The sequence below is a fragment of the Canis lupus genome, chromosome 28 (assembly GCF_048164855.1).
Source record: "Canis lupus baileyi chromosome 28, mCanLup2.hap1, whole genome shotgun sequence".
NCBI lineage: Eukaryota > Metazoa > Chordata > Mammalia > Carnivora > Canidae > Canis > Canis lupus.
The window spans coordinates 22139872-22166073 of record NC_132865.1 but is presented as its reverse complement, the minus strand read 5'-3'; the positions used below and the strand labels follow the sequence as shown (position 1 = coordinate 22166073).

At 35.6% G+C, this 26202-nt stretch overlaps 1 protein-coding gene across 18 annotated transcripts in view; it reads left to right on the top strand.

Annotated features, from left to right (window-relative positions):
• XKR9 (XK related 9) overlaps positions 1–26202 on the top strand; it is a 236409-nt gene that overhangs the window by 73378 nt on the left and 136829 nt on the right. For 14 of the 18 annotated variants that reach the window (XM_072804273.1, XM_072804272.1, XM_072804282.1 and 11 more), the window contains 2 exons: positions 3175–3392; positions 11187–11879. In XM_072804273.1, the coding sequence (XP_072660374.1) occupies positions 3175–3392; positions 11187–11815 (847 nt within the window). In that variant the 3' untranslated portion in view covers positions 11816–11879. Of the gene's footprint in view, positions 1–3174; positions 3393–11186; positions 11880–26202 lie in introns of those variants that run through there. The other 4 variants (XR_012020059.1, XR_012020057.1, XR_012020058.1 and 1 more) reach the window with 1 other exon arrangement.

Genomic DNA, 26202 nt, shown 5'->3' with positions numbered 1-26202 from the left:
TCCTATTGAGTAGTTATTTCTTTTGCCTCATATTGCGGCTACTAGTTTACAGTCTTGACCTTCCTAATAAGTCATAAGATCATTGAAGGTGGAGATCACACCTTTGTCATTTTTGTAGACTTTTTGCCTTGGCGTCTAGCCCACACTGAATATAATAGACCATGTTATTTAAAACTGTGATAAAAATATACTACTTAAAATGTTTTTAAATTTAAATTCAACGTAGTTAACATTTACTATATTATTAGTTTCAGGGGTAGAACTTAGTGATTCATCGGTTGCATGTAACACCCAATGCTCATCACATCATCCAAATTACCCCATCCCCCCACTCACTTCCTGAAATATATACTGCTATTTGCCACATAATGAATCTTTGTATACCCATATATGCCTACATCTTGTTTACAATAGGAATATCTTATTTTTGTGATTTACTTCCAACTTTTCAAAGCTCTTTCCTATGTACTCTCTTTTTATCTTTATGGAAAAAAACATAAGCTTTTATTTATTTATCATTCAGTAAATATTTTCTGAGAACCTACTATGTACCAGCTGTTCTAGTTGATTAGGATATAGCAATGCACAGAACAAAGTCCCTGCTTTCATGTAGATTTCATTTTTGTCAGGAGGTAAAGATATAAGTAATATGTCAAGTGGCGATGAAAAAAACACAGGATAAAGAGAATATGCAGTAGTACTACTTTAGATGATGTGATCTGGGAAGACTTCTATGAGGAAGTGGCATTTGAATAGAGACTTGAATTAAGGAGTAAATTTGTAAATTTTGTTTCTTTTTAAATTTTCTATTTTTTTTTTAAGATTAGAGGGAAGAAGAGAGAGAGAGAGCGAGAGAGTGTGCGCACAGAGGGAGGAAGAGGGACAAGTAGACACTGTGCTGAGTCGGAGTCCAGAGGCTTGATCCCAGGACCCTGAAATTATGATCCAAGCTGAAATCAAGAGTTAGATGCTCAACCAACTGAGCCACCCAGACACCCCTTAAATTTTCATTTTTAAAGAAACTCTTAAATTTCTGTCAGCTTATTTCCATTTTGTTTAAGAGTTTGTGGAAGAGGGTGCCTGGGTGGTTCAATTGGTTAAATGTCTGCCTTCATCTCAGGTCATGATCCTAGGGTCCTGGGATCAAGTCCTGCATCAAGCTCCCTGCCCCCCTTCCCCCTGCTCGTGGTCACTCTCTCTTTCCTTCTCTCAAAATAATAAATGAAATCTTAAAAAAAAAAAAGTTTGTGGAAGAGCCACTTAAGAGAACTCAGTGGTTGTTCCTACCCATTCAGTGGCCTGAGCAGTGGGAGCTGAAGATCAGTCTTCAGTGGCAGGCTAAGTGCTCCAGTCTTCAGCAGCTAACGGCTGAGTAGGCACAGAGGGCAGCTACATGCCTTCACAAGAGTCCAGTCTACTACTTCAGGTTGAGTAGTAGTAAACTCAGCAGCTGGAGCAGTCTATTCCCCCTGAAATTCTTCCTTAGTCACCCCCTTTTTAGCAGCAGCCTACTATTTTTTTCAGTCTCTTCGTGATCTCTATAGAAGTAGAGATCAGGCATGACTTCTCATGGGTGGGTGTTCATGGGAGATGGTGCTATGCATGTATAGAACTTCCTGGATCAGCATCTCCCACATCAGACTCACAAGAGTTCCAGGCAGAGGGGTAGCAATGACAAAGGCCTTTTAAGTTGGGAGAAACATCAAGAAGAATATTCTGGTATTCTGGAAGTGTGAGAAAAATGAGAAGATGAAAAGGTAGTAGGGGTAGTGTGTATGTGAGGCAGATTATGAAGAGCCTTGTAAAATATGTTAAGAACTTTGGGTTTTATGCTAAGTTTGATGGAAATCAGTAGAACATTTTGAGCAGAGTGACATCTGAATTACATTGAACAGGTTCAGTCTGGATGCTATGCACAGAATAGGATGCATAGGGAACAGAATTAGAAATGGGAGACCAGTTAGGAGGCTATTGAAGTAATCTAGACCAGAGATGTTGGCTGCTTAAACTAGGATTGAGGCAGTGGAAGTGACGATGTGTGATGTTTTTAGATTTGGATCTATTTGAAGATAGAACCAGGAACCAAGAGAACCTGCTGAGGAAATTTTTAGGGTATGGAGGAAAAAAAGGAGTTGGAAATTATTTCCATGTTTTTGGTCTGAGCAATATGGTAAATGTTAGTACCATTTACTGAAATGGGAAACATTGACAGATGGGGCAGATTGAAACAAGATATATATCACTGCCCTTATTTTATATGTGAGAAAACTGAGGAATATAGAGTTTTGATCATCTTTGGACCAGGATCCTGGTTGCCTTGTTGCTTGCCCCAAATTTCTACTAAATAAGTGTCTCAGTATGGTTTATTATTAGTTTTACTTGTATGACAGTAACTCATGTTCATTTTAAAATTCTTTAAAATAAGAGCCTGAGCAAGGGTGTTTTAAAAGCCTTTGAGAAATTACATACTTTCTAGGATGGATAGTCAAAGAGCCTAGCACCTTGTAGATACTGAGCAGTTGTTTGCTAGATTCAGTCTCATCTTCAACTTTGACATTGTAAGAACATGTTATCTGTCTTGTAGTTAAGATAAATTGCATGAATTTAAAATTGCAGTTTGTTTCTCAGAAAGTAGTGGTTAAAACTAGGAATTGTAAAATCTAGGTTTGGAGTCTAGGTCTGCCCTTTACTTTTAGTGAATCCTCTATCATTCTTATCCTTAGTTTTCTCATCTATGAAATTGGAACAATACATACTCATCTCACATAATTATGTGAAGAGGAATTGAGATCATATATACTTAACAGTGCTAGCATACACTGGCTATTAAACATCCAATTAAAGTTTATAAAGTTATTTTTTATGCTTTTTAAAAATTCATTTGAGAATGAATAAAAAAGAACATGCGCGAGTGAGTGAGAACACGAGCAGGGGGGAGGGTCAGAGGCAGAGGAAGAAGCAGACTCCCTACTGAACAGGGTGCCTGATTCAGGGCTCAGTCCCAGGACCCTGGGATCATTACCTGAGCCAAAGGCAGATGCTTAACTGACTGAGCCACCCAGACACCTCAGAAAATTCTGTACTTAAACACATTACGTTTCCCAAAATTATTATATATATTAATGTACATGTTACAGAGAATAGTTTACTGAAGATAAATGTTTGTGTTTACAGGTATTGGTTTGCCTTGAAAAATGGTTATCATGTCGCTTTCAAAAATAGCAAAACTGCTAACTTCACAGAAGAACAAATTGATTCACATAAAGAAGTTATAGACAGAATGACTGATTTGAGTATGCTCAGGCTATTTGAGACCTACCTGGAAGGCTGCCCACAACTGGTTTTGCAGCTCTACACCTTTCTGGAACTTGGTCAAGCAAATTTCAGTCAGTGTAAGTCTTTCCTAACACCCTATGTTAAGTGGAGGCACTGAGATCTTTTTGGTTTAAAAATTTTTTTGTGTGTGGGGAGGAGGGGCACAGGGAGAGGGAGAAAGAGAATCTTTAAGCACATTCCACGCCCAGTGCAGAGCCCAATGGGGGACTTGATCTCACAACCCTGATCATGACCTGAGCTAAAATCAAGAGTTGGATGCTTAACTGACTGAGCCACCCAGGCACCCATCAACTACTTAACTCTGGCATATTTTAGAATATTTCTTATACTTTTTCTTTTTAGAATTCTTTTTTTGAGAAGTACGTTGTGGAAATATCAAAAAGTATACGAAGACGTTTTGTCTCCCTCTCTCTTCTTCCTATTCCTCCTTTGTCCAGAAAGAAAACTATTATTGTCAAATTTTTAAGGATTCTTTCAGAAAAAAAATTTTAAAGCCTATATTTTTTTCCTCTTTTTTATAGAAATGGTAACATAAAAACTATCTTTGTTTTTGCACTTATTGGTATGTCTCGGAGATCTATCCATATCAGTACAGAATGAGCTTCCTCATTCATTTTTATTATCTGCATAGTATTGCAAATTATGGATATACCATGATTTATTTAACAAGTCCCATATTTGTTAATTTAGGTTGTTTCTAATATTTTACTATTAAAAAAATGCTGCAATGAGTAATCTTATGCAGGAATCATTTTGCATTTGTGAAATATATCCATAGGGTAAATTCCCAGAATTGGAATCATTAAGTCAAAATGCAAATGCCACAAAATAATGGAAATTTTTTAGGTTGGCCAATAATTGCTCTTTTATAGATTTCCTCATTAGGGTAAAATGTTCATTTTTAAAGGACAATTAGTATTTCTATTAAAAAAAAGTTTTTAGGTATTTAATTTGAGATGTTAAAAAAAACTATTTGCCAAGTAATAGCCCAGTTTTTATTAACGACTCTGGTTCTCTGTAGACTTGAATTCATCTCAGAGGAGCAGATTATCATCTTCCCTGGAGTTCCCTTTATGCTAGAGTCACCTGTGAGATCAGTTCATTCCCTCAAACAGTCTTCTTGTTTCCAATTTCCTATAAACCTCTAGACTGAGGCCCTTCTAGTATTTTTACCTTTACTTTGTAAGACACCAAAGAGGACCTACTTATGAGACCTTTTTTTCCTTGTTGCAAAGAATTTGTGGGTTTGGACTTAAAAGTTCTATATCATACATTCCTGAAGCTAGAAGTTCAACATTTAGAGCTTACAGCCTATATTATGGTAAATCTTTGAATGACTCCAAGTACTATACAGCATCCAGACCAGCAATGGGATCCAGTAACAGCTATCGTTATTTTATAGTTCTGTTCTCATCCTTCAGTTTCTTCTTGAAGTAAGAAGTTGAGGTGTTAGTTAAAAATAGCAAAAAATGATAAATCTAGTTGTAGACTATTAATATAAAAATTATATAGCCACTAGAAATAGTATTTATCGATAACTTTTTAAAAATGATTTTATTTATTTATTTGACACAAAGAGAGAGTGAGCACAAGCAGGGGGAGCAGCAGAGGAAGAGGGAGAAGCAGGGAGCCCGAGGTGGGGCTTGATATTAGGACTCTGGGATCATGACCTTAGCTGAAGGCAGACCCTTACTGGACTGAGCCACCCAGACATCCCTATAGATAACTTTTAATGATACAGGAAAGTAATTCTAAAATAAAATTTAGTCAAAAAAGGTTATGAAATTTTCTATCATTCTTTTAAAGATACAGAGAAATTAAAGAATGTCTGGAACAAAACATGCAAAAATGTCAACTGTGGCTGCTTCTGGGCAGTAGGATTATGAATGATTTTATTTCATCTTTACACTTTTCTGACTTTAGATTTTCTACGGTACTCACATATTGTTTTGACAATCAGGAAGAATAATCAAAATGTAAAAAAAATCAGATTATATATCTGATACTTAGATTATTCAAATAAACTCTACCACTGAAAGGCTAAATTACTTGAATTAACCCTCTGAAAATATGTAAAATAATTGGATATTTTCAAAAGTCTTCATAAAACCATAAAACAGTCTGATACAGTAGGCCAAAATATATGAAAATGGTAACACAGCAGGGTTAAGACTCTGAAGACATTTATACCAGGAGGGTTTTTTTTTTTTTTTAAACCAAACCAATTAATAGCAGGTTAAATTTTGATAGCTTCCAGTGTGTGGAGGACTGAAGACAAAACTCAGAGTCCTCATAAAGGAGGGACATCTAGTAGAAAATTATGATCTGTAAAACTGGTATGCCAAAAGGTACCCTCCTCAGGGAAAAGTGTGAAGTTACTGTACCTTATTATCTACTTTGAATAGACAGCAAGGAATATTGCCTTGCTGCTAAGTAGAGCAGGGAAACATAACAATATAACAATTTTGCAATCAAAATTCTCATCTTTGGCTAGTCCAAAACAAAACAAAACAAAAACCCCCAAAACTAATAAAAGCCAAGCTATGAATATAGAGTGGTCACTTTAACTATATGTGATAGTGAGCCTAGCTGTCTGGCACAAATATAAATTCTCCCTAGAGGAATTCACTTTCTCTTAGGCCTCAAATAATCTTCACAAATAGTTTTCCAAGAAACATGGTTTACAGTAATTTATATCATCAAAAGATATAAAGCATCATGAGTAAGAATCAGCAGAAATAGAAAAAAATTTAAGTCTTTAGCTTAAGCCTTAGATAATGGAAATTAACAGTTGCAAAATATATGTTTCTTATTGTGTTGAGAGAGGTAAATGATAAACTTGAAAATGTGGAATAGGAAGCTATAAAAAATGAATTGTGTATTTGAAAAGGAAAAGTAGAATTTATGAGAATAAAAAAATTCAAGAATTGGAATTAAAAACTTAGATAAGATATAACTATATAGACAATTAGTGATTCAATGCTAGATCAGAAGAAATTATTCAGATTATAGGAACAAAGAGATGGGAAATATGAAAGAGATATCAAGAGACACGGAAGGTGGGATGAGAAGGTCTAATATACATCTGAGCAGAGTCTGTAAAGGAGAAGAGAGAACAAATGGAACAGAGGTAATATTTAAAAAATTAATGGCTGAAAAAAATTTCAGATATGATGAGAGTCACCTACCTACAGATTCAGGAAGCCTTTCATCTCACAAGCAACTAAATAGAAATCCATGCCTTAGCATATCACTACTAAAGGAAATTCCAAAGATTGTACTTCATACAGAATAGAGGTGTTCTGAGATGCAAGAAGGAATAAAGAGAAAATAGTAAATATGTGAGTAAATCTAAATGAAGATTGTGTAAAATAAAAGTAATGCTATGTGGTTAAGAAAAAGAAGGAAAGTATAAGAGCAATAACATGTTAGTCAGGCAGAAGATAGTGGAGTTAAAGTGTTTTTAAATTCCTTGTATAGTCTAGAAAAAAGGTAAAGCAAAGGTGGATCTGGATTTTTTGAAGTATAAAACTAAAACACTCAGGCCCATTTAAGAAAAATAATATAATATGAAAACAAATTAGATATTGTTTGTCTGTATAGGGTACTGTAATAGAATTATACAGCTTATACAGCTTAACAGTCAGAAATAGATTTTCTTACAGTTCTGTAGACTGGAAGTCTAAGATCAAGGTGCCAGCAGAGTTGGTCTCTCTTTGGGTTGCAGATGGCCACCTTCTTGCTGTGTCCTCACATGGCCTTTCTTCTGTGTATGGAGAAAGATCTCTTGCCTCTTACTGTTTTTATAAGGATACCAGTCCTATCAGACATGGGCTCTGCCCTTATGACCTTATTTGACCTTAATTACCTCCTTAAGACACTATTTTAAAACAGTCACATTGGGGGTTAGAGCTTCATCATATGAATTTTGGGGACACACAGTTCAGTTCATAAAAGGTATGAAAGTAACCATTTAAATAAAATAAATCACAGTCAATTACAGATATAAAGCTGACAAATACCACAAATTTCACAAGAGGAAGAAAAGTAATATACTTTTATTATTTTAATTCCTCAATTTTTTGGCTGCATATGACTTTTAGTCTTTAATTGACTTTTGATAATTTTATTATATAATTTTGTGGAGAGAATAGAAAAATTCAATCTGTTTTTAATTTTAATTTTATTATTTATTAAAAAATATTTGAGAGAGAAAGCATGGGTTAGGCGAGAAGCAGAAGGAGAGGGACAAGCAGACTCTGCACTGAATGTGGAGCCCAATCACAGGACCCTGAGATCATGACCTGAGCCAAAGTCAGACACTTAATTTGACGAAGCCACCCAGGTGCTCCTCATCTGTTTTTTAGCATAGTTGCTTGAAATTTGTTTTTTATCATTTTAACTTAGAAAAGTTCCTTTCAACTTCACAAGTTATTAATATCATGTTTATTTTTTGGATTGTTATTAAATTTGGGAAAAACACTGGCAGTTTCTTTAGTAATGTGCTATAAGATCAGAGTATATCACATTTTTTTGGGATGAAGTAACTATTTTTAGATACTATTTGAATTGACAGTACTAGTTTATTTTTGATGTTTCATTAGTAAATATTGGGAGTGTTCGGTTTTCTTCACTGGTGTCAGTAATGTCAACTCAAAGAAATCATCTATATGCATACTTTGATGAGGTCATTACAGACTGAGAGAAATATGTAAAGATGTGGTTTGTTAAAGACAAGAAATTCATTTTGGATAGAGTGTAATTTTAGGCTAGCTAAGTGATCAGACAAATATGTTAGAGCAGGTAGATTAGTAAGAAATGGGAAATAGTGTCAAACTAATGTCAACTGGATAAGGCTAGATCATTGTCCCTTAATGTTAAGTAATCATAGGCCTGTTGATGGCAATATAATGAAGTGTTAATATCAGGCAAACTGTCTGAGAATCCTAACTTTGTTACTTATTAATCTTAACTATTCAAACCGATCTTATGAACATATTCCTTAAACCTAAACTAAGTGTATTCTCAACTCAGTTTCTGCTTAGCTAGATCTCCAGAAGGACTACAGCCACTTCAATATACCAAAGGAAAATAGAGAGTAAGTAGGAGTAGAGACAGGGCTCAATCCCAGGATCCCTGACCTGAGTGGAGGGCAGACACTCAACTAAACAAGCCACCCAGGTGCCCTGAAAACATTTTTACCATTTTTAAAAGAATTTTATTTCTTTATTTGAGAGAGTGAGCATATGGGGGAGGAGCAGAGGGAGAAAGACAAGCAGATTCCACACTGAGCACAGAGGCTTGATTTTAGGACCCTAAGATCATGACCTGAACCAAAATCAAGTCAGATGTTTAACTGGCTGAGCCACCCAGGCATCCCATGTTTTTAAACTTTCAGTTCTATTTCTAACAAAACTGTATATCCAATGTGAGGGTAAATAAAAACATTTTGAAACAGACATGATCTCAAACATTTTTGCTTAGGTACAACTTCTCTCAGGAATATCTGGAGAATGCGTGGTCAAAACATGAGAATAAAGCAAGAAACACATGAAAACAGGAAACAGGAAGTCAACACCAAAGAGACTTGAAGGGACATTCTAGGAAGGCAGGAAGCAAACCTTGAGAACAGCCACCTTAGACTAGTAGGGTTCTATTCTTAAAAAAAAAAGAAAAAAAAAAAAAAGAACTAATAGATGTGTATATAGGGGTGTTTTTTTTTTTTTTAAAGATTTCATTTATTTATTCATGATAGAGAGAGAGAGAGAGAGAGAGAGAGAGGCAGAGACACAGGCAGAGGGAGAAGCAGGCTCCATGCCCGGAACCCGACGCGGGACTCGATCCTGGGACTCCAGGATCGCACCCTGGGCCAAAGGCAGGCGCTAAACTGCTGAGCCACCCAGGGATCCCCCCTAGGGGTGTTTTACTAATTAATTAATTTGAAGATTTTCCCAAGAAATATTGATAGAGTTATGAAAAACTAAGCAAGCAAAGGAACAGTGAACAGTTTTAAAAGAAAGGAAGTATATTAGTGTAATACTTGGCTGGGCAGGAAAAAAAAAGCTATATTTATGTAATTATAATAAGATAAACACCCAATACTAACTTTTATAAAAAATTGTGATGTTACTCTGTTGGGCAGATGGAAGGAGAGGAAAATGCAAAGAAGGTGTATATTTATGTGTGTATATGCTAAATTTTCCTCTTTCCAAATAGAAAATCAATAAGCTCTGTCTAAAGCAGATAAAGTAAGAAATAGAACAGGTGTATTTTTTTATTTACAAATAAAATGTCAGAAGAAAAGCTAGTAGAGTTGATAGTGATTTCTTCTGGGGGTTATGACTGAGAGGAGGGGTAGAGCTTACTGACTTTTAAATTATATATATTTGGGACACCTGGGTGGCTCAGTGGTTGAGCATCTACCTTTGGCTGAGTGGGTGATCCCACAGTCCCAGGATCGAGTCCCGCATCAGGCTTCCTGCATGGAGCCTGCTTCTCCCTCTGCCTGTGTCTGCCTCTCTCTCTCTCTCTCTGTCTGTCTCTCTCTCTCATGAATAACTAAATAAAATCTTAAAAAATTATATATATTTCTTAATTTGTTTTGTGTTCAATTGTGTGTATGCAGTAGTTTGGTAGATGTTAAAACTAATTAGAAAAAAATGTATCATAGGACAATTAGGGGACAGCAATGCTTTCATTAAAATATTTGAATCAAAGAAGAAAGAAAAAAGTCCAGTGTGGTTCAGAAGGAATATGCTATTACCAGTAAAGTAGACAAAGGCATTTAAAATCATCATAATCTTCTTCAACACATCAACATATTTTAAGTCTGCCTTTTCATCATAATATATAGATCTCCAGTGAAGCTAAATGGGAAGGAATAGCATTTTGTATTCTGCTTTAAATTCTTTCTAATTCTCTAATGTCTTTACTTTCAGTTTTATAAAAGTTAAAAGTTCTCAGCTTTGATGGGGCTAATGGCATGCCTTTTCAAAGTTGTAATGAACTTACGTTATTTGTTGGGGAAAAATCGGGTGAAGATTAAAGATGTCAAGCCTGGCATGCCTGGGTGGCTCAGTAGGTTAAGTGGCTGCCTTTGGGATGGAGCCCGGGTTTCCCTGCTCGGCAGGGGGTCTGCTTTTCCTTCTCCCTCTGCCCCTGGTCTCTCTTTCACTAATGTGTGTACTTCCTCTCTCTCAAATAAAGAAAATATTAAAAAAAAATCAAGCCTATAGAAATTTATAAGTTTTAGAATATATTTGTTCATTTCATTCATCATCTTAAATGGGAAATTGAGCTTGTTGATATCTTATACTTACATTAAGTTTTCTGTTTAACCTCCCTCTCTCCTTCCCTCCCTTCCTACTGCCACCCCCCATTATGGTATCTCTTGGTGATTTAAGTATATGTTCAAGGTCAAAGCCAAAAAACCTGAAGAAACTAGGACTGTAGCTATAGTCTTTTAGAGAACTTCCAGAGTGTGCAGATTCCATTATAACAGTTGGTCAATAAAATTTATGTAGCGAATTTATTTAAAATCTTATAAAGCAGTCTGATATAGCATGTAATTACACCAGCTTTGGAATCAGGCAGATTTAGCTTCAAATCTCACCTTTCTGCAACTTGCTAGCCATGTGATTTAAGTCATTTGTATATTTTCTAAGCATCAATTCTTTTATATGTAATATGGGAATATTAATATCTATTTCAAAGGATTAGATGAGTATATAAAGTACCTGATATGTTTGTGGGCATTTATATATATACAGTTAAAGCATGTATGACATATAGTAATTTAACATTGCTGTTTCCTATAATAATATATCTATTTTTTATTTTTTGTTTTATAGATGCAGCCATCTTGGTCTCTTGCTGTGCTATTTCTTGGTCGACTGTTGCTTATCAAGTAGCTTTAAGAAAATCCTTGCCTGATAAAAATCTCCTTAATGGATTCTGTCCCAAATTCACATACCTCTTTTATAAGTTGTTTACATTATTATCTTGGAAGCTGAGTATTGTACTTCTTCTATTCTTAGATGTTAAGATTGCATTATTTCTGTTGTTATTTCTTTGGTTTTTAGGGATATTGTGGGCATTTAAAAAGCAAACTCAGTTTTGCGCTTCTATAAGTATGGAATTCTTATACAGGGTTGTTGTTGGATTCATTCTTACCTTTACATTTTTTAATATTAAGGGACAGAATACCAAATGTCCAATGTTTTGTTACTATATTGTAAGGGTACTGGCCACAGTGGGGATATTGGTTGTGTTCTGGGTTTCCCCAGTCTCTATTTTTAATTCAGACTATTTTATGTCCATCAGTATCACTATAGCTCTTACTCTTGTCCTTGGAATTATTTTTCTTATTGTTTATTATGGGACTTTCCACCCAAACAGAAACGAAGAAACAAAACCTGATGAAATTGATGGAAAAACAACTAAAAGAGATTGTAGAATGAAGTATTTTCTAATGGAATAGCTATCATTTGTGAGATGTGTTTTATTTTTTGTTTTATTGGTTATTAAAGAAAATGTTATGTGGATGTGTTTCTTATTTTTGCCTTTAATTTCAGATCAGTTTTCATTAACTGTGAATGTGAGAGAGCATAGTAATATTTTATTATTGAAATTAATTTCTAAATTGGTTTTAAAGATCTTGGGTACTTCAATATATTTCCCTATAGCCTGGTAAGTTTGTCAGCCTGAGCTTGAACTGGAAGAAATGTTCTGATTCTCCAAAATTAGAAGCCTGAAATCAAGCTTCCCTTCAATTCTTCCCTCATTGTTTCTGAACTAAAACTAATGCTTGTTGTAGAGAACTGTAAAGGGAGAAGAGCAGAACACCCATTTTTCTTTCCTCTATTTTATTGTTTCAGTGCATATATTTTGAGTTGGGGGAAGATTGGTAGAGGAAAAGGAAAAAGAAGGAAAGAGGAAGAAAGCAAAACATCAAGTTTACCATTTTTAAGTGTACGGTTTAATAGCATTAGCTAGCATTCACCTTGTTATGCATCTCTATAGCTTTTTCATCCTGCAACACTGAGACTCTTTTCCCATTTAACAACTTCCCATTTCTCTCTCTCCAGCCTCTGGGAACCACACTTCTGTTTTGGGTTTCTATAAATTTGACTACTTTACATACCTCAAATAAGGGGAATTTGTCTTTTTGTGACTGGCTCATTTCACTTAGTATATTACCTTTAGGTTTATCCATTTGTGACATGTGGTAGTGTTTCGTTCTTTTTAAAAGGCTGAGCAATACTCCTTTGTAGGTATATGCCACTTTTTTTCTGTTTATCCATCACTGGATAAACCTCTGCCTCTTGGCTATTGTGAATAATGCCACTGTGAACAAGAGTTTACAATTATTTCTCTGAGGTCTTGCTTTCATCTCTTTTGGTTGTATACTCAAAAGTAGGATTACTGGATCATATAGTAAACTCTATTAATCTTTTTTTTAAAAGATTTTATTTATTTATTAATGAGAGACAGAGAGACAGAGAGAGAGGCAGAGACACAGGCAGAGGGAGAAGCAGGCTCCATGCAGGGATTGGGACTTGATCCAGGGTCTCCAGGATCACGCCCTGGGCTGAAGGTGGCACTAAACCACTGAGCCACCTGGGCTGCCCTCTGTTAATCTTTTGAGAAAATTCCATACTGTTTTTGACTGTGGCTGCACCATTTTACAATTCCACTACACTACAATTCCAATACAATTCCACCCACAAGGGTTCCAGTTTCTCCACATCTTCACCAACACTTGCAATTTTTTGTATTTTAAAGTTTTTTTTTTTTTTTTTGTATTTTTGATAGTGGCTATGCTAACGGGTGTGAGGTGATATTATAGTTTTGATTTGCATTTCTCTACTAGTGATGGTAAGCATCACCGATGATGCTAATGGTGTTAGCCATTTGTATATCTTCTTTGGGGAAGTGTCTGTATCTGATAAGAGATTATTATCCAGAATGTAGAAAGAACTATAGCTCAAAAATAACAAAACTAAAATAACCTGATTTAAAAAATAGGGAAAGGACTTTAAGTAGCCAAATCATATATGAATAGTTTTCTGCATTATTCCTTATACTAAGCAGTAAATTTTGGGTCTAGGAGTAAATAGGGAGGACAAACGGATTAGGCTGAACTCCTGGAAATAATGAAGCTTCTTCCATCAAATTCTCCTTTCTTTTTTCAGTTTCTTACCCTTTCTTTTCTTTGATTGGCTCTTAATGAATGAGTCCTCAAACAATAGCCTTTTCTAATACCAGGAGAAAAAATTTCCAATTCCACATTTAGTCATAACTTAATGTAAAACTGCTATATAGCTTTCAGGATGAGGGGTAAACTTACTGGATACAACACATTGCAACTATCAAAGCTATTTGAAAGCTAAATGTTAAGCACTAACTGCACAGCAATCTGCTAGGTACTGTTGTGGGTACAAAACAAGTGTATAATAGAGTTCTGTTTCTTGAAAAGGTTACATACGGAAGCATTTATCGAAACTGACAAGCTGTCTTTCAAAATGTTTTATGTTTGTGATTTTCATTTTATAGTAAATAAAATATTGAGGGATGCCTGGGTGGCTCAGTGGTTGAGTGTGTCTCAGGGCATGATCCCAGGGTCCTGGGATTGAGTCCCATGTTGGGCTTCCTGCACGGAGCTTGCTTCTCCCTCTGCCTGTGTCTCTGCCTCTCTCTTTGTGTCTCTCGTGAATAAGGAACTAAAATCTTTAAAAAAAAAAGTATTGAATAACAGAAGTGGTTATAGAGTATATAAACTTAATAAGATCCCTCCTGTGTCCCTCCTGTGCTACACTTTGAGAAAGTTAGGCAGTGTGGAAAAACCTTGCAGGAACTAGGGAATCTATAGTTTACTTTGGGCATCAGATCCTCATATGTATGAACCCCACTTATTGCATATTTCCTATCTGTATGTATGTGTATATGTTTGAGAGAGTGAAGATGAGAAAAGAAGTTAGGCTCACTTAGCACTTTAATCAGAATCTTTGAGTCTCAAAGGATAAAAACTAAGTCATGAAATGAAAGTGCTCTTCATTCTTTTTTGAAGATTTAAATGTTTATGTGTTATCATTTCCCTTCAGCATAGAGAATGTTTAGCATTTTGTATAGTTTTGGTTTGTTAATGTGTTTTTTTTCTTTTTTCTGAACATGTCTTTATTTTTCCTTCATTCTTGTAAGATATTTTTGCTGAATATAGAGTTCTGGGTTGACTGTTTTCTCCCCCCTTTATGCATTTTAAAGATCATTCCACTAATTTCTGGCCTCGATTTTTTTAAAAGATTTTATTTATTTATTCATGAGAGAGACAGAGAGAGGCAGAGACATAGGCTGAGGGAGAAGCAGGCTCCATGCAGGGAGCCCGATATGCGACTCAATCCCAGGACACCGGGACCATGACCTCAGCCAAAGGCAGATGCTCAACTGCTGAGCCACCTACGTTTCCCTGGCCTCCATTGTTTCTGATGAGACGTTAGTGATCATTGAAATCATCATACCCTGTGCATAATTTGCTTTTTTGGTTGTTTTTAGATTTTACCTTTAGTGGTTTTTTTTTTTAAATAAATTAATTTTTTATTGGTGTTCAATTTACCAACAATCCTTTAGTGTTTTGTTTGTAGTAGTTTGCCTTCTTTGTTTATGGGTGTAGTTTTTCTTTGTTTCTGTTTTTTTTTTTTTTTCCCCTAATTGAGAATCTCTGGACTTCTTGAACCTGTAAATGTTAGTCTCTCATCATTGTATTTAGAGAGTTTCCAGCCATTTTTCTTCACATATTCTTACTATCATTTTACCTCTCTTCTTGGACTCCATTTACATATATGTTAGGTGTACTGATGTTATCCCATAGATCTCTGAGGGGCCTGTTCATTTTTTTTTCCAATTTAGTTGTTTTCTGTTCTTAGTGGATTTGTCTTCATGTACATTTACTTTTTCCTTTATCTTCAGTCTACTGTTAAGCTTATCTAATGACTTTTAAAAATTTCAGAGGTTTTATTTTTATGTTCCAGAATTTGCATTAGTTTTTTTTATGGTTTCTGTTTTTCTGTTAAGATCTTGTAGGCTTTTTATTCATTTTGAGCATATTTTCCAATATATCCTTGACAATAACTATAATAGATGCTTTAAAATCCTTGTGTGTTAATTTCACTATCTGAGTCATCTCAGGTTTGGTCTTTACTGATTGCCTTATCTTTTGAGTGCAGGTCACATTTTCCTATTTCTTCATATGTGTACTGATTTTCTGTTGTTTCCTGGATTCTATGAATGGTATATTTTAGACTTCTCTTGATCCTGTTTGTTTTTGAGAAGAATATATAGATATTTTTCTTTTAGCAGACAGTTAACTTGAGCTTTGACTGTAAAAAAGTCTATTTGCTTAGCCTTCAGTGTGCTGCTTGGATTCTGCCTCATATAAAAATATAGTTCAGGGCCATTCAGAGAATTAGGAAGATTTAATATATATGGAAGAAAGGCTACTCTATTGGCTCTCTTTTCTAGGATTTTCACCCTTACTTTTCAGCTGCTGTGGTCACTCCATGCTTTATCTTCTAGGCCTTACCCACTAAAACTGTAAGTTTTCTGTGTTTTTGTACTCAGTATGTTGACTGGAGTCTATCTTCACTTAGTACCATTCTTTCTCACAAATATTGAGGGACATCTTCAATATCTGCCTGTTTTTTCTCTCGAGTGCTTTCATTTGTCCAGAGTTTATAGTGGTTATTTGTAAAGGCTTTGTGTGGTAGGAGATGTACCTATCTTTTTATTAATCAATAGCAATTTCAGTACTCTGTAATACATGCCATTCTTTCTGGGTAATTGCTTAAACACGATATGTAAATTCCTTTAAATTAACATTTAATCTTCCATTATTCTTACTTACTTGACCCTCACAAAATCCTGGTAATACAGATACTTTTTTTTATACTACTCTTTAGCTGGGAAAACAAGACTTTGGCAAGTTACTTGCCAAAAGATCAGATCTCATATTTTCTGGCCTCAAGTCTAGTTTACTTTCTGTAGAACTATTCTGTCTTTATCTGATGGACAGATTAAGTGACCATCAGCAGCCTAGAGCTGACACAAAGTTATACACGATTTAAAAATTACTATGAAATACCCAAAACATAATTTTTAAAAAGTCTGGCTTAAATAGTTTTTGGCCTTAATTCAGGATGTGACTAAGGTTCTGTTGCTGATAGTTTGGATAATTCAGTTAATAATACATGTAGTGGGAAGTAGCAATTTAATGGAAAAATGGATAGAAAATAATATACATCCATTTAAAAGCTTGAATATTGAATTCTTCACACAAACCTGGATTGAATACTTAGTTTGGTGAACAAACGGTTTACCACTGATTTTATTTTTTATTTTTTTAAAGATTTCATTTATTTATGAGAGACACAGAGAGGGGGAGAGAGAGAGAGAGAGAGAGAGAGAGAGACAGGCAGAGGGAGAAGCAGACTCCATGCAGGGAGCCAGATGTGGGACTCGATCCCAGGTCTTTAGGAACAGGCCCTGGGCCGAAGGCAGTGCTAAACTGCTGAGCCACCCAGGCTGCCCTACCACTGATTTTATAGACAAGAAAAAAATAGATCCTGATCAGCAGGCTCTTAAAATGAACTTGTGATATCTAATGAATTTAGATAGCAAGCTCTTAGAATGAACTTTTAATATCTAATGAATTTACTTTTATTCATTTTATCCTGTGGTTTTCTGTATCATTGAGTCATGGCTTTATAGCACTTTAAAATATTCCCAAGTAAATATAAGTTTTTTCTAGGGTGTCCTGTGCGTGCATATAAAAGGCCTTTTGAGGGAGATCCCTGAGTGGCTCAGTGGTTTAATGCCTGCCTTGGGCTCAGGGCGTGATCCTGGAGCCCCGGGATCGAGTCCCATGTCAGGCTCCCTGCATGGAGCCTGCTTCTCCCTCTGCCTGTGTCTCTGCCTCTCTCTCTCTCTCTCTCTCTCTCTCTCTCTCATAAATAAAATCTTTAAGGAAAAAAAAGGCCTTTTGAAGTTCAGAAAAAGCATAGGAATAATTATGAGTAATACTCATAAAAGAACATTCACATATACTGTATTAAGGTTCTTCAGGGAAAGAACCAATAGATTATATCTCTATCTATATCATTTTACCTCTCTTCTTAGACTCCAAGAAGATATAGATATAGATACATAAAATTATGAACAATACTTAGAACACTCACATATACTGTGTTAAAGTTCTTCAGAGGAAAAAACCAGCAGAACAATAGAATAGGATAACTGTAAGAGGAGATTTATTACAAGAATTGGCTCACATGGTTGGTTATGAGGGTTGAAAAGGCCCATGATCTGCTTTCTGCAAACTGGATAACCATGAAAGTCAGTGGTGTAATTCAGTCCAAGTCTGACGGTTGAGAATTTTGGGGCTAATGGTGTAATTACTCATCTGAATCTGAAAGTATAAAGCCAGAGGTGCCAATGTCTGAGGGCAGGAAAAGATGGATGTCTTAGCTTAAGTAGAGAAAGAGCAAATTTGCCCTCTCTGCCATTTTATTCTATTTAGGCCCAATAGATTGGATGATACCCATGTTAGGGAGGGCATTTGCCTTACTCGTTCACCAATTCAAATGTTAATCTCTTCAAGAAACGTCCTTACAGACACATCAAGAAATAATGTTTTAATAGCTATCTGGACATTCCTTAGTCCAGTCAAGTTAACATGCAAAATTAACCATCACATACGTACCTTTCTGCATTCACATTTACTTCAAATATGAATAAAATGCTTCCCTTAAACTAGTGGTTCTCAAAGTTCCTGTGCATCTAGAATCACCTGGAGGATACATTAAAATGGATTGCTAGGCACCATCCACAGAGTTTCTTTTTTACTAGATCTTAGGTGGGGCTTGAAATTTTTATGACTAAGAAGTTTCCAGATGTTGCTGATGGTGTTTAGTCAGGCTATAGGCTTTGAGATCCCTTGCTGACTTTCAAAGGCAAGTAATGCTGTTAATAAATAGTTTAAAAGTAGCCACTAGAGGGCAATGGAACCACGGACAAATTGGATGGGCTACTGGTTTATCAACTACAGTATTTGTACAAGCCATGAGAATACCAAAGCCAAACATTAATTTCCTGTACAATATCTTGAGGCTCATTCTCAATCGTAATATAAATCAAAGCTTGTCCTTGTGATTGCGGGAGTCAGAGGTGTATAATGCGACTCTAACTGTGGATGAAACCCATTTCTTGATCACAATAAATTAAAAGTTAAACTTTTCTCAGTGGACATTTGCACATATACCTAGTAGTCTTTGAGGTTAACAGGAACCATTTGTGGTTTCCCAAAGTGACTACATTTTGATAATAGGTTTAGTTTGTTACGGAGAGAATTCTATTCTTAAGTGTTATTTATTGTTCTAAGACACACCTTTTATTTTATGAAAGTGAGACCTAAGTACCTTTTAAGAATATGAGCTTAGTAGATTAAGTTTATACTAAACATCAATTTATAGAACATAAAGATCCACATGGTGTAGGGAGTTTGTAATTTTTTTCTCCTAGATTATTTTGCTTTGATGGTAGACCAGGATTAGAGAAAAATCAAAAGATGTAGTTTGCAGAGTTGTTATATTTTGTTAGCCTGACCTAGCACAGAATTTGAAAATTGCCTTTACTGTGGCTGCTATTACTTTTAAAAAATTAATTCTGATAGGTAATAGCTGTAGAGTCATAGATCTCTTTCTGAGTAGGCCTATTTCTTGGCTTTACCAGCAATTGTTTTCATTGTGTTGCAGAAATTTTGATTTGAAAGCCCAAAGACCTGAGTTTGATTCCCTGCCGTAACACTTATTACCTGTGTGACCACGATGAATCATTTAGTCGAGGTCTGTTTCTGTATATGTAGAATGAGAATTATGCAATGACAACTGTCTTCCTGGGCTATTGTGAAAAATCAGTGAAATACCATATATGTTAGTGTTTTATAGATTGTGACCGTTGCTGAAATTTTCTGTTTTTGACGTTCTTCTACCAGTATGCAGTATTTTGAACTTGATTTTGAGGTCATTATACCTTTGTAAAATTGCTTCCGCATGTATAAAATAGGAATACTTACATAAAAAACCTGGTATTATATCACAAAGAAGTTTAACCTTTTTGCATATAACATCTTAGTTTTTCGTTATTTTTTTCTTGCGTGTACTGTTCCTGATATGTAGATAATATAGTCTATAGAAACTGCTAAATACCAAACTAGTTATTAATGAGATTGGGATTAAGGCTTAATTTGCAAATCACTTTCTGGCTTTTGGAAATATGAATGAATATGTGCATGTAGTGTGTATATATGTACATGTATTTTTTTTTTTAATGGGAGAAGGAGTCAGTGGTCTTTATTGGAAAGAAGAAACTTTAAAGCACAGTTTGAGTAAGTTAGTGCAAATGTTCAGTTGGCTAACTGGCAGGGCATCAGCTTGTAATGGGTTCCGCAGCTAGGGCATTGCTAGGTCTCACTTTTGTGCAGCCACGACCAGGTGATGGCACTGTCTCCTCTTCACAGAAGCTGCCCACTATTGCTTTTGGTGATAGATGGGACTAAATTAGGGACTTCCTTGGTGCCTGAAACTGCCTTCGGGACTACCATATTATATGGGTCTAGTCCCTTCTGTGCAGCCATTGTGACCTTTCTCTCCAGCCCATTCACCTACTCGTCATCAGTAGGAACACCACCTCCAGATGCCATAGGGTGCACCACAGGGACTGCATTGGGACCACTGGCCCTGAGGGCCCCTGTGGCCAGCACTCCAACTCTACAAAGTAACCTTGAAGCCATCATGCCTATCACAGTGCATTTATATGAATGGCAAGACTTTATTAAATAATTGTTGTTAAGTATGATTTCTCTTATTTTTTTCTGGGCCACAGAATCTCTTAGCTATAGTTGCTTTAAGATTAAACACTAGTTTTACTTATAGTTTTTGTTTCTTGTTTAGTAGTATATCTTGCCAAGTAGACTATAAGCTTACATAGGTCAGGGATTCTATTTCTGTGACCCTCAGAGAATTTGCATAGTGTTTCCAATAGCAGCATAGTATGTTACTTTTTCTGATTCCCTGGAAAAATGAATAGAATATATTTCCTTCCGCAGAGTACTAGGAAAATCACCTGATTCCTTTTGGAAGCAGTGAATCAATCTGTCAGGGTTTACTTCTGAGGGTTGTCTATGTGTTCAGCACTGTGCTTGGTAAATACCTATTGCTTAATTGATTGATCACCTCCAGAGAGTGATTTGTGTTTTTGTAGTAGTCTATGGATGAAAAGTGCTTTTCAAAAAATTGTGGATAAAATAACTTGTTTGCATTTTCCAAGGATATAAAGATTATTGTGATAGTCTGTCTTTTGAAAAAAAAATAGCTTTATGTAGGGATAATTCACATATAACTAACCTATTAAAGTATATAAAGTTCAGTGTTTTTTTAGTGTATTCACAGACATGTTCAACCGTCACCACAATCAGTTTTAGAACATTTCCTCACTTCAAAAAGATACCCTATACCTTTATATATCAATCCTGTGATGGTTAGTTTGTGTGAAGACTTGGCTGGGTCACAGGGCCCAGAAATGTAGTGAAACACAATTATGGATGTTTCTATGAAGATGTTTTTGGATGAGATTAATATTTAAATATATGGACTTTGAGTAAAGTAGATAGTCCTCTATAACATGCGTGGGCCTTATCCAATCAGTTTCAAGGCCTGAATACAACAAAACACTGATTTCCTCTAAGCAGGGGGGGACTTCTGGTCTTCAGCTTTGAACTACATCATCGGTTTATCCTGGATCTTCAGCCTGTTAGCCACAGCGCAGATTTTGGACTCAACAGCCTCCACAATTGCATGAGTCAATTTCTTTTCTTTTCTTTTTTTCTCTTTTCTTTCTTTTTTTCCTTTCTTCCTTCCTTTTTTAAGAAAATATTTTATTTATTTAATTTATTTTTTAAAGATTTTATTTATTCACTCAAGAGAGACACACAGAGAGAAATAGCGACACAGCAGAGGGAGAAGCAGTCTCCTTGTGGGGAGCTCAATGTGGGACTCTATCCTAGGATCCTGGGATCACAACCCAAGCTTAAGGTGGACACTCGACCGACCACTGAGCCACTCAGGCGTCTCTGCATGAGTCAATTTCTTAAAACAAATCTCTTTATATATACACATATTCTATTCTATTGATTTTGTTTCTCTGGAGTACACTAATACAACCGTCCACTCCCATCTTCTCTTGTATTGCTCTCAGCCCTAGGCAACCACTAATCTACTTTCTGTCTATAGATTTCCCTATTCTGGATATTTATATATGAGTGGAATTATATTATCTGGCCTTTTGTGACTGTCTTCTTTCACTTAATATTGTTTTCAAAGTTTTTTTGTTGCATATATTAGTACTTCATTTATTTTATTGCAGAATAATATTCCATTGTATGAATATATCATATTTTATCTGGCTGTTCATTAATGAGCATTTGTGTTGTTTCTACTATTTGGCTAGTATAAATAATGCTGTTGTAAATAGTTTTACAGGTTCCTGTGTAGATAGATGTTTTCATTTCCCTTGAATATCTACCTACAGATGGAATTGCTGGGTCCTATGGTAATCCTATGTTTAATTGTTTGAAGAACTGCCATTCTTCACCAAAGTGGTTGTACTGTTTTATATTCCTATCAGTAGTGTTTAGGGTTCCAATTTTCATCTTCACCAACACTTATTGTCAGAGTTTTAGATTCTAGCCACCTAGTGGGTAAGAAATGGTACCTTATGGTTTTGATTTGTATTTCCCTGATGACTAATGATGTCAGTCATCTTTTCATAAACTTGTTATTGGCCATTTGTATATATTTTTTGAGAAATGTCTATTCAGAACCTTTGCTCATTTTTTTAGTTGGATTATTTGTCTTTTTTGTTACTGACTTGTGAGTGTTCTTTATACATTCTAAATTCAAATCTCTTATCAAATATATGATTTACAAATATATGTTCCCATTATATGGGTTGTTTTTCTCACTTTCTTGATGATGTCCTTTGAAGCAAAAAAGTTTTATTTTGATGAAGCATAATTTATCAATTTTTCTTTTGCTATTCATATTTCAGACATATCTAAAAATATTTTGCCAAATCCAAGATCATGAATATTTGTCCATATGTTTTCTCCCAAGAGTTTCATAGTTTTTTTCTTACATTTAGGTCTTTAACCCATTTTGAATTAATTTTTGTGAATGGTGGGAAGAATTAAACTTCATTCTTTTGCATACGGCTGTTCAATTGTCTCAGCATTATTTGTTGAAAAGACTGTTCTTTCCCCATTGACTTGTCTTGGCATTCTTGTTAAAAATCAGCTGGCCACAGAGGTATGGGGTTATTTCTGGACTGTCAATTCTATTCTATTGGTCTATATGTCTAGCCTTGTGCCAGGACCACACTGTGGTGATTATGGTTGCTTTGTAGTAAACTGAAATTGGGAATAAGTTTTGAAATTGGGATGTGTGAGTCCTTTTAGCTTTTTCTTCTTTTTCAGGATTGATTTGACTATTCTGGGTCCTTAGCAATTTCATATAAATTTTACAATCAAGTTGTTAATTTATACAAAGAAATTGGCTGGGATTCTGATACGAATTGTGTTGACTCTATGAATTAGTTTGGGGCGTAATAGTACCTTAACAGTGTTAAGTCTTTCAGTGCATGAAATGTAGGATATTTTCCCATTTATTTAGATCTTTAATTTCTTTCAATAAGTTTTATAGCTAAATTTTACGCTGCTTTTGTTAAATTTATTCCTAAGTATTTTATTCTTCTTGATGCTATTGTGAATAAAATTGTTTTGATTTCATTTTCATATTGTATAGAAATATAATTGATTTTTGTGTATTGACCTTGTATCCTGTAAACTTGTTAAACTCATTTATTAGTTCTAATAGTTTTTAGTGGTACCTTAGGATTTTCTATATATAAGGGCAAATCACATGCAAGTAGAGATGGTTTTCCTCATTCCCTTTCAATTTGGATGTCTTTTATTTCTTTTTCATATTTAATCCCCTTGGCTATAACTTGCAGTACAATGTTGAATTAAAAGAACTCATGAGAACAGACATCTTTGTCTTGTTCCTCATCTTAGGGGGAAAACTTTCAGTCTTACCATAAATTATGTTAGCTGTGGGTTTTTTGTAGATGCTCTTTATCAAGCTGAAGAAATCCCCTTCTTTTTTTTTAAGATTTTATTTATTTATTCATGAAAGACAGAGAGAGAGACAAACAGACAGAGACACAGACACAAGTAGAGGGAGAAGCAGGCTCCATGCAGGGAGCCTGACGTGGGACTCGATCCCGGGTCTCCAGGATCCAGCCCTGGGCTGAAGGCAGTGTTAAACTGCTGAGCCACCCGGGCTGCCCTGAAGAAATCTCCTTCTATGCCCGGTTTGTTCAATGTTTTTGTTTTTGTTTTTGTTTTTATCAAATCCATCGTGATGGATTTTTTCAAATTCTTTTGATATGGTTTTATGATTGAGATGATTATTGATGCTTGTTTTTGTTCTATTGATGTATTACATTGATTTTCAGATGCTAAACCAATCTTGAATTTCTTAGATAAATCCATTCATGGATCTTTCCTTTCTTCTTTCCTGGTACTGTCTTTATCTGTATATTGTTGTGCTTAATGGCGTCTCACATTTCTTTTAGGTTGTTTTTTTCCTTCATTTTTTCTTCTTTGTTTTTTGTTTTACATAATCTCCATCAATCTATCTTCAAGTCTACCAATTCTCTCTTCTGCTAGTTCAAATCTACTGTTGATATCCTTCTAGTAAATTTTTTATTTTGGTTACTGCATTTCTTAACTCCAGAATTTCCATTTTATTTATTTATTTATTTATTTATTTATTTATTTATTTATTTATTTTTATTTATGATAGTCACAGAGAGAGAGAGAGAGGCAGAGACATAGGCAGAGGGAGAAGCAGGCTCCATGCACCGGGAGCCCGATGTGGGATTCGATCCAGGGTCTCCAGGATTGCGCCCTGGGCCAAAGGCAGGCGCCAAACCGCTGCGCCACCCAGGGATCCTGATTCTTTTTAAAATAATTTATGTCTCTTTTGATATTCTCTATTTGATACAACACTGTCAATATACCTTCCTTTACTTCTTTAAACATGATTTTCTTTATTTCTGTGAACATATTTCTAATAGCTGCCTTGAAATATTTTTCTGTTAAATCACACCTCTAGTTGCTCTCACAGAAAGTTTATGTTGCCTGCTTTTATTCTTTCTGGAGTATGGGTCATACTTTTCTGTCTCTTAGCATGCTTCTTAATTTTTATTGGTATTATTGACATGGTAATTTTTTATGGACAATTTACATAATATATTTTAGTAACTCTGGCACTGGTCCCCTCATTCTGGGGCTTATTATTGTTATTTGCTTGTTTATTTGTTTAGTGATTGGCTGGATCATTTTAGTGAAATCTGTTCCCTGCTTCCTCCACTCTCGTCCCACTCACCAAAGTTAAGAATCTTGATGTTGCTCCTCAGGACGACACTGCTTTTAGGTGTGCCCACAGTCACTTTGGGATGATGGTAGCAGTGGTAGGGCCCTTTTCCACTCTTTCTCTGACCATACTCAGCTATTAAGACTCCAGTAATTGCTGCCTGGTTGCTAGGTTTTTTACAAAAATGTCCCAGAGCATAAATTCCTCTACAAATGAATCCAATCAAACTGTGGCTCTTTGGACAGAATAGTTTTTGAGGTCAGTGTGATATTTGTTCTGATCCCAGGAGGGCTTCTCCCAGCTGTCTTATTCCTCAGTTCTCTAAACTACTAACCAGCCCACAGTCGAGGCCTTTTCTTCATTACATATACAAATCTCCTTCCAATTGCCTTTTACCACAGCCTCTACAATTCTTGAGAGTGCTCTTAGGTTAAACTTCTCCAAGCTCTGTTGCAAATGAAGTCAGTTCTTTGTGGAGAGATCAGGAGCTATCTGCTTTATGGCTGCTTCTCCCTTTGGCAAAATATCTGGGCCAGGACTCTAGAGCAGGGAGTGAGAACAATGGCAAGCTTCTCTATTGGTGACACCTCACTGTAGGAGCCTTAGTTCTACAACTGGGAGTTGTGTGAAAGAACAGAGCTTCCTACTCTTACCACACTTTCCTGGGACTCATCTCTAGCAATAGGCAGCTGGGGGCAACATGAGAAACATTGAAATCTTGCTAAGCTTCCAAGAAGAAAGCCCTCCCTCTGGGAGAGAACTGGGAAAGAGGGAGCTACATGTTCTTAGCTGCAGCAGTCTTGAGTGGAGTGTCTGTCTTACTGTGCTGGGTGTGGGGTGGAAGAAATGGTCTTGATTGAAATAACACAGACTCTCACTTATAGGAAATTTCTTAGGTTTTGTTGAATAGATGTTTCTTCATTTGCTATTTACACACAGGACTGTCTCCGGAAGCTTTAATAGCTTGCTTTTTAATAATTCTCTCCAGTTTGGGAGTGAGTCAGTGGAGCTCTTTGTGCTGTTACGCCACCTTCATAGCAGTCTGTTGCTCTTGACAACTGTCCACTAACCTGACATTATGAAGATTCTTTCAACTCAAGCCAATAATAAAGTCTCTTAATTCATTATGGGAATTCAGTGCCATTTAGGCACCTATTTAAGTAAAACTCTTCTTTATATGAAGCTGTCCAAATAATTTCAAATCAAGGATGCTTGGAGACCCAGATCCCAGTTCAGTTCTTTCTAAACACTTTTCCTATGATACAATAGTAACATTTTTGTCTCTTGCAAATAACAGTTGTATTTAGACATTGACCTTTTTAAG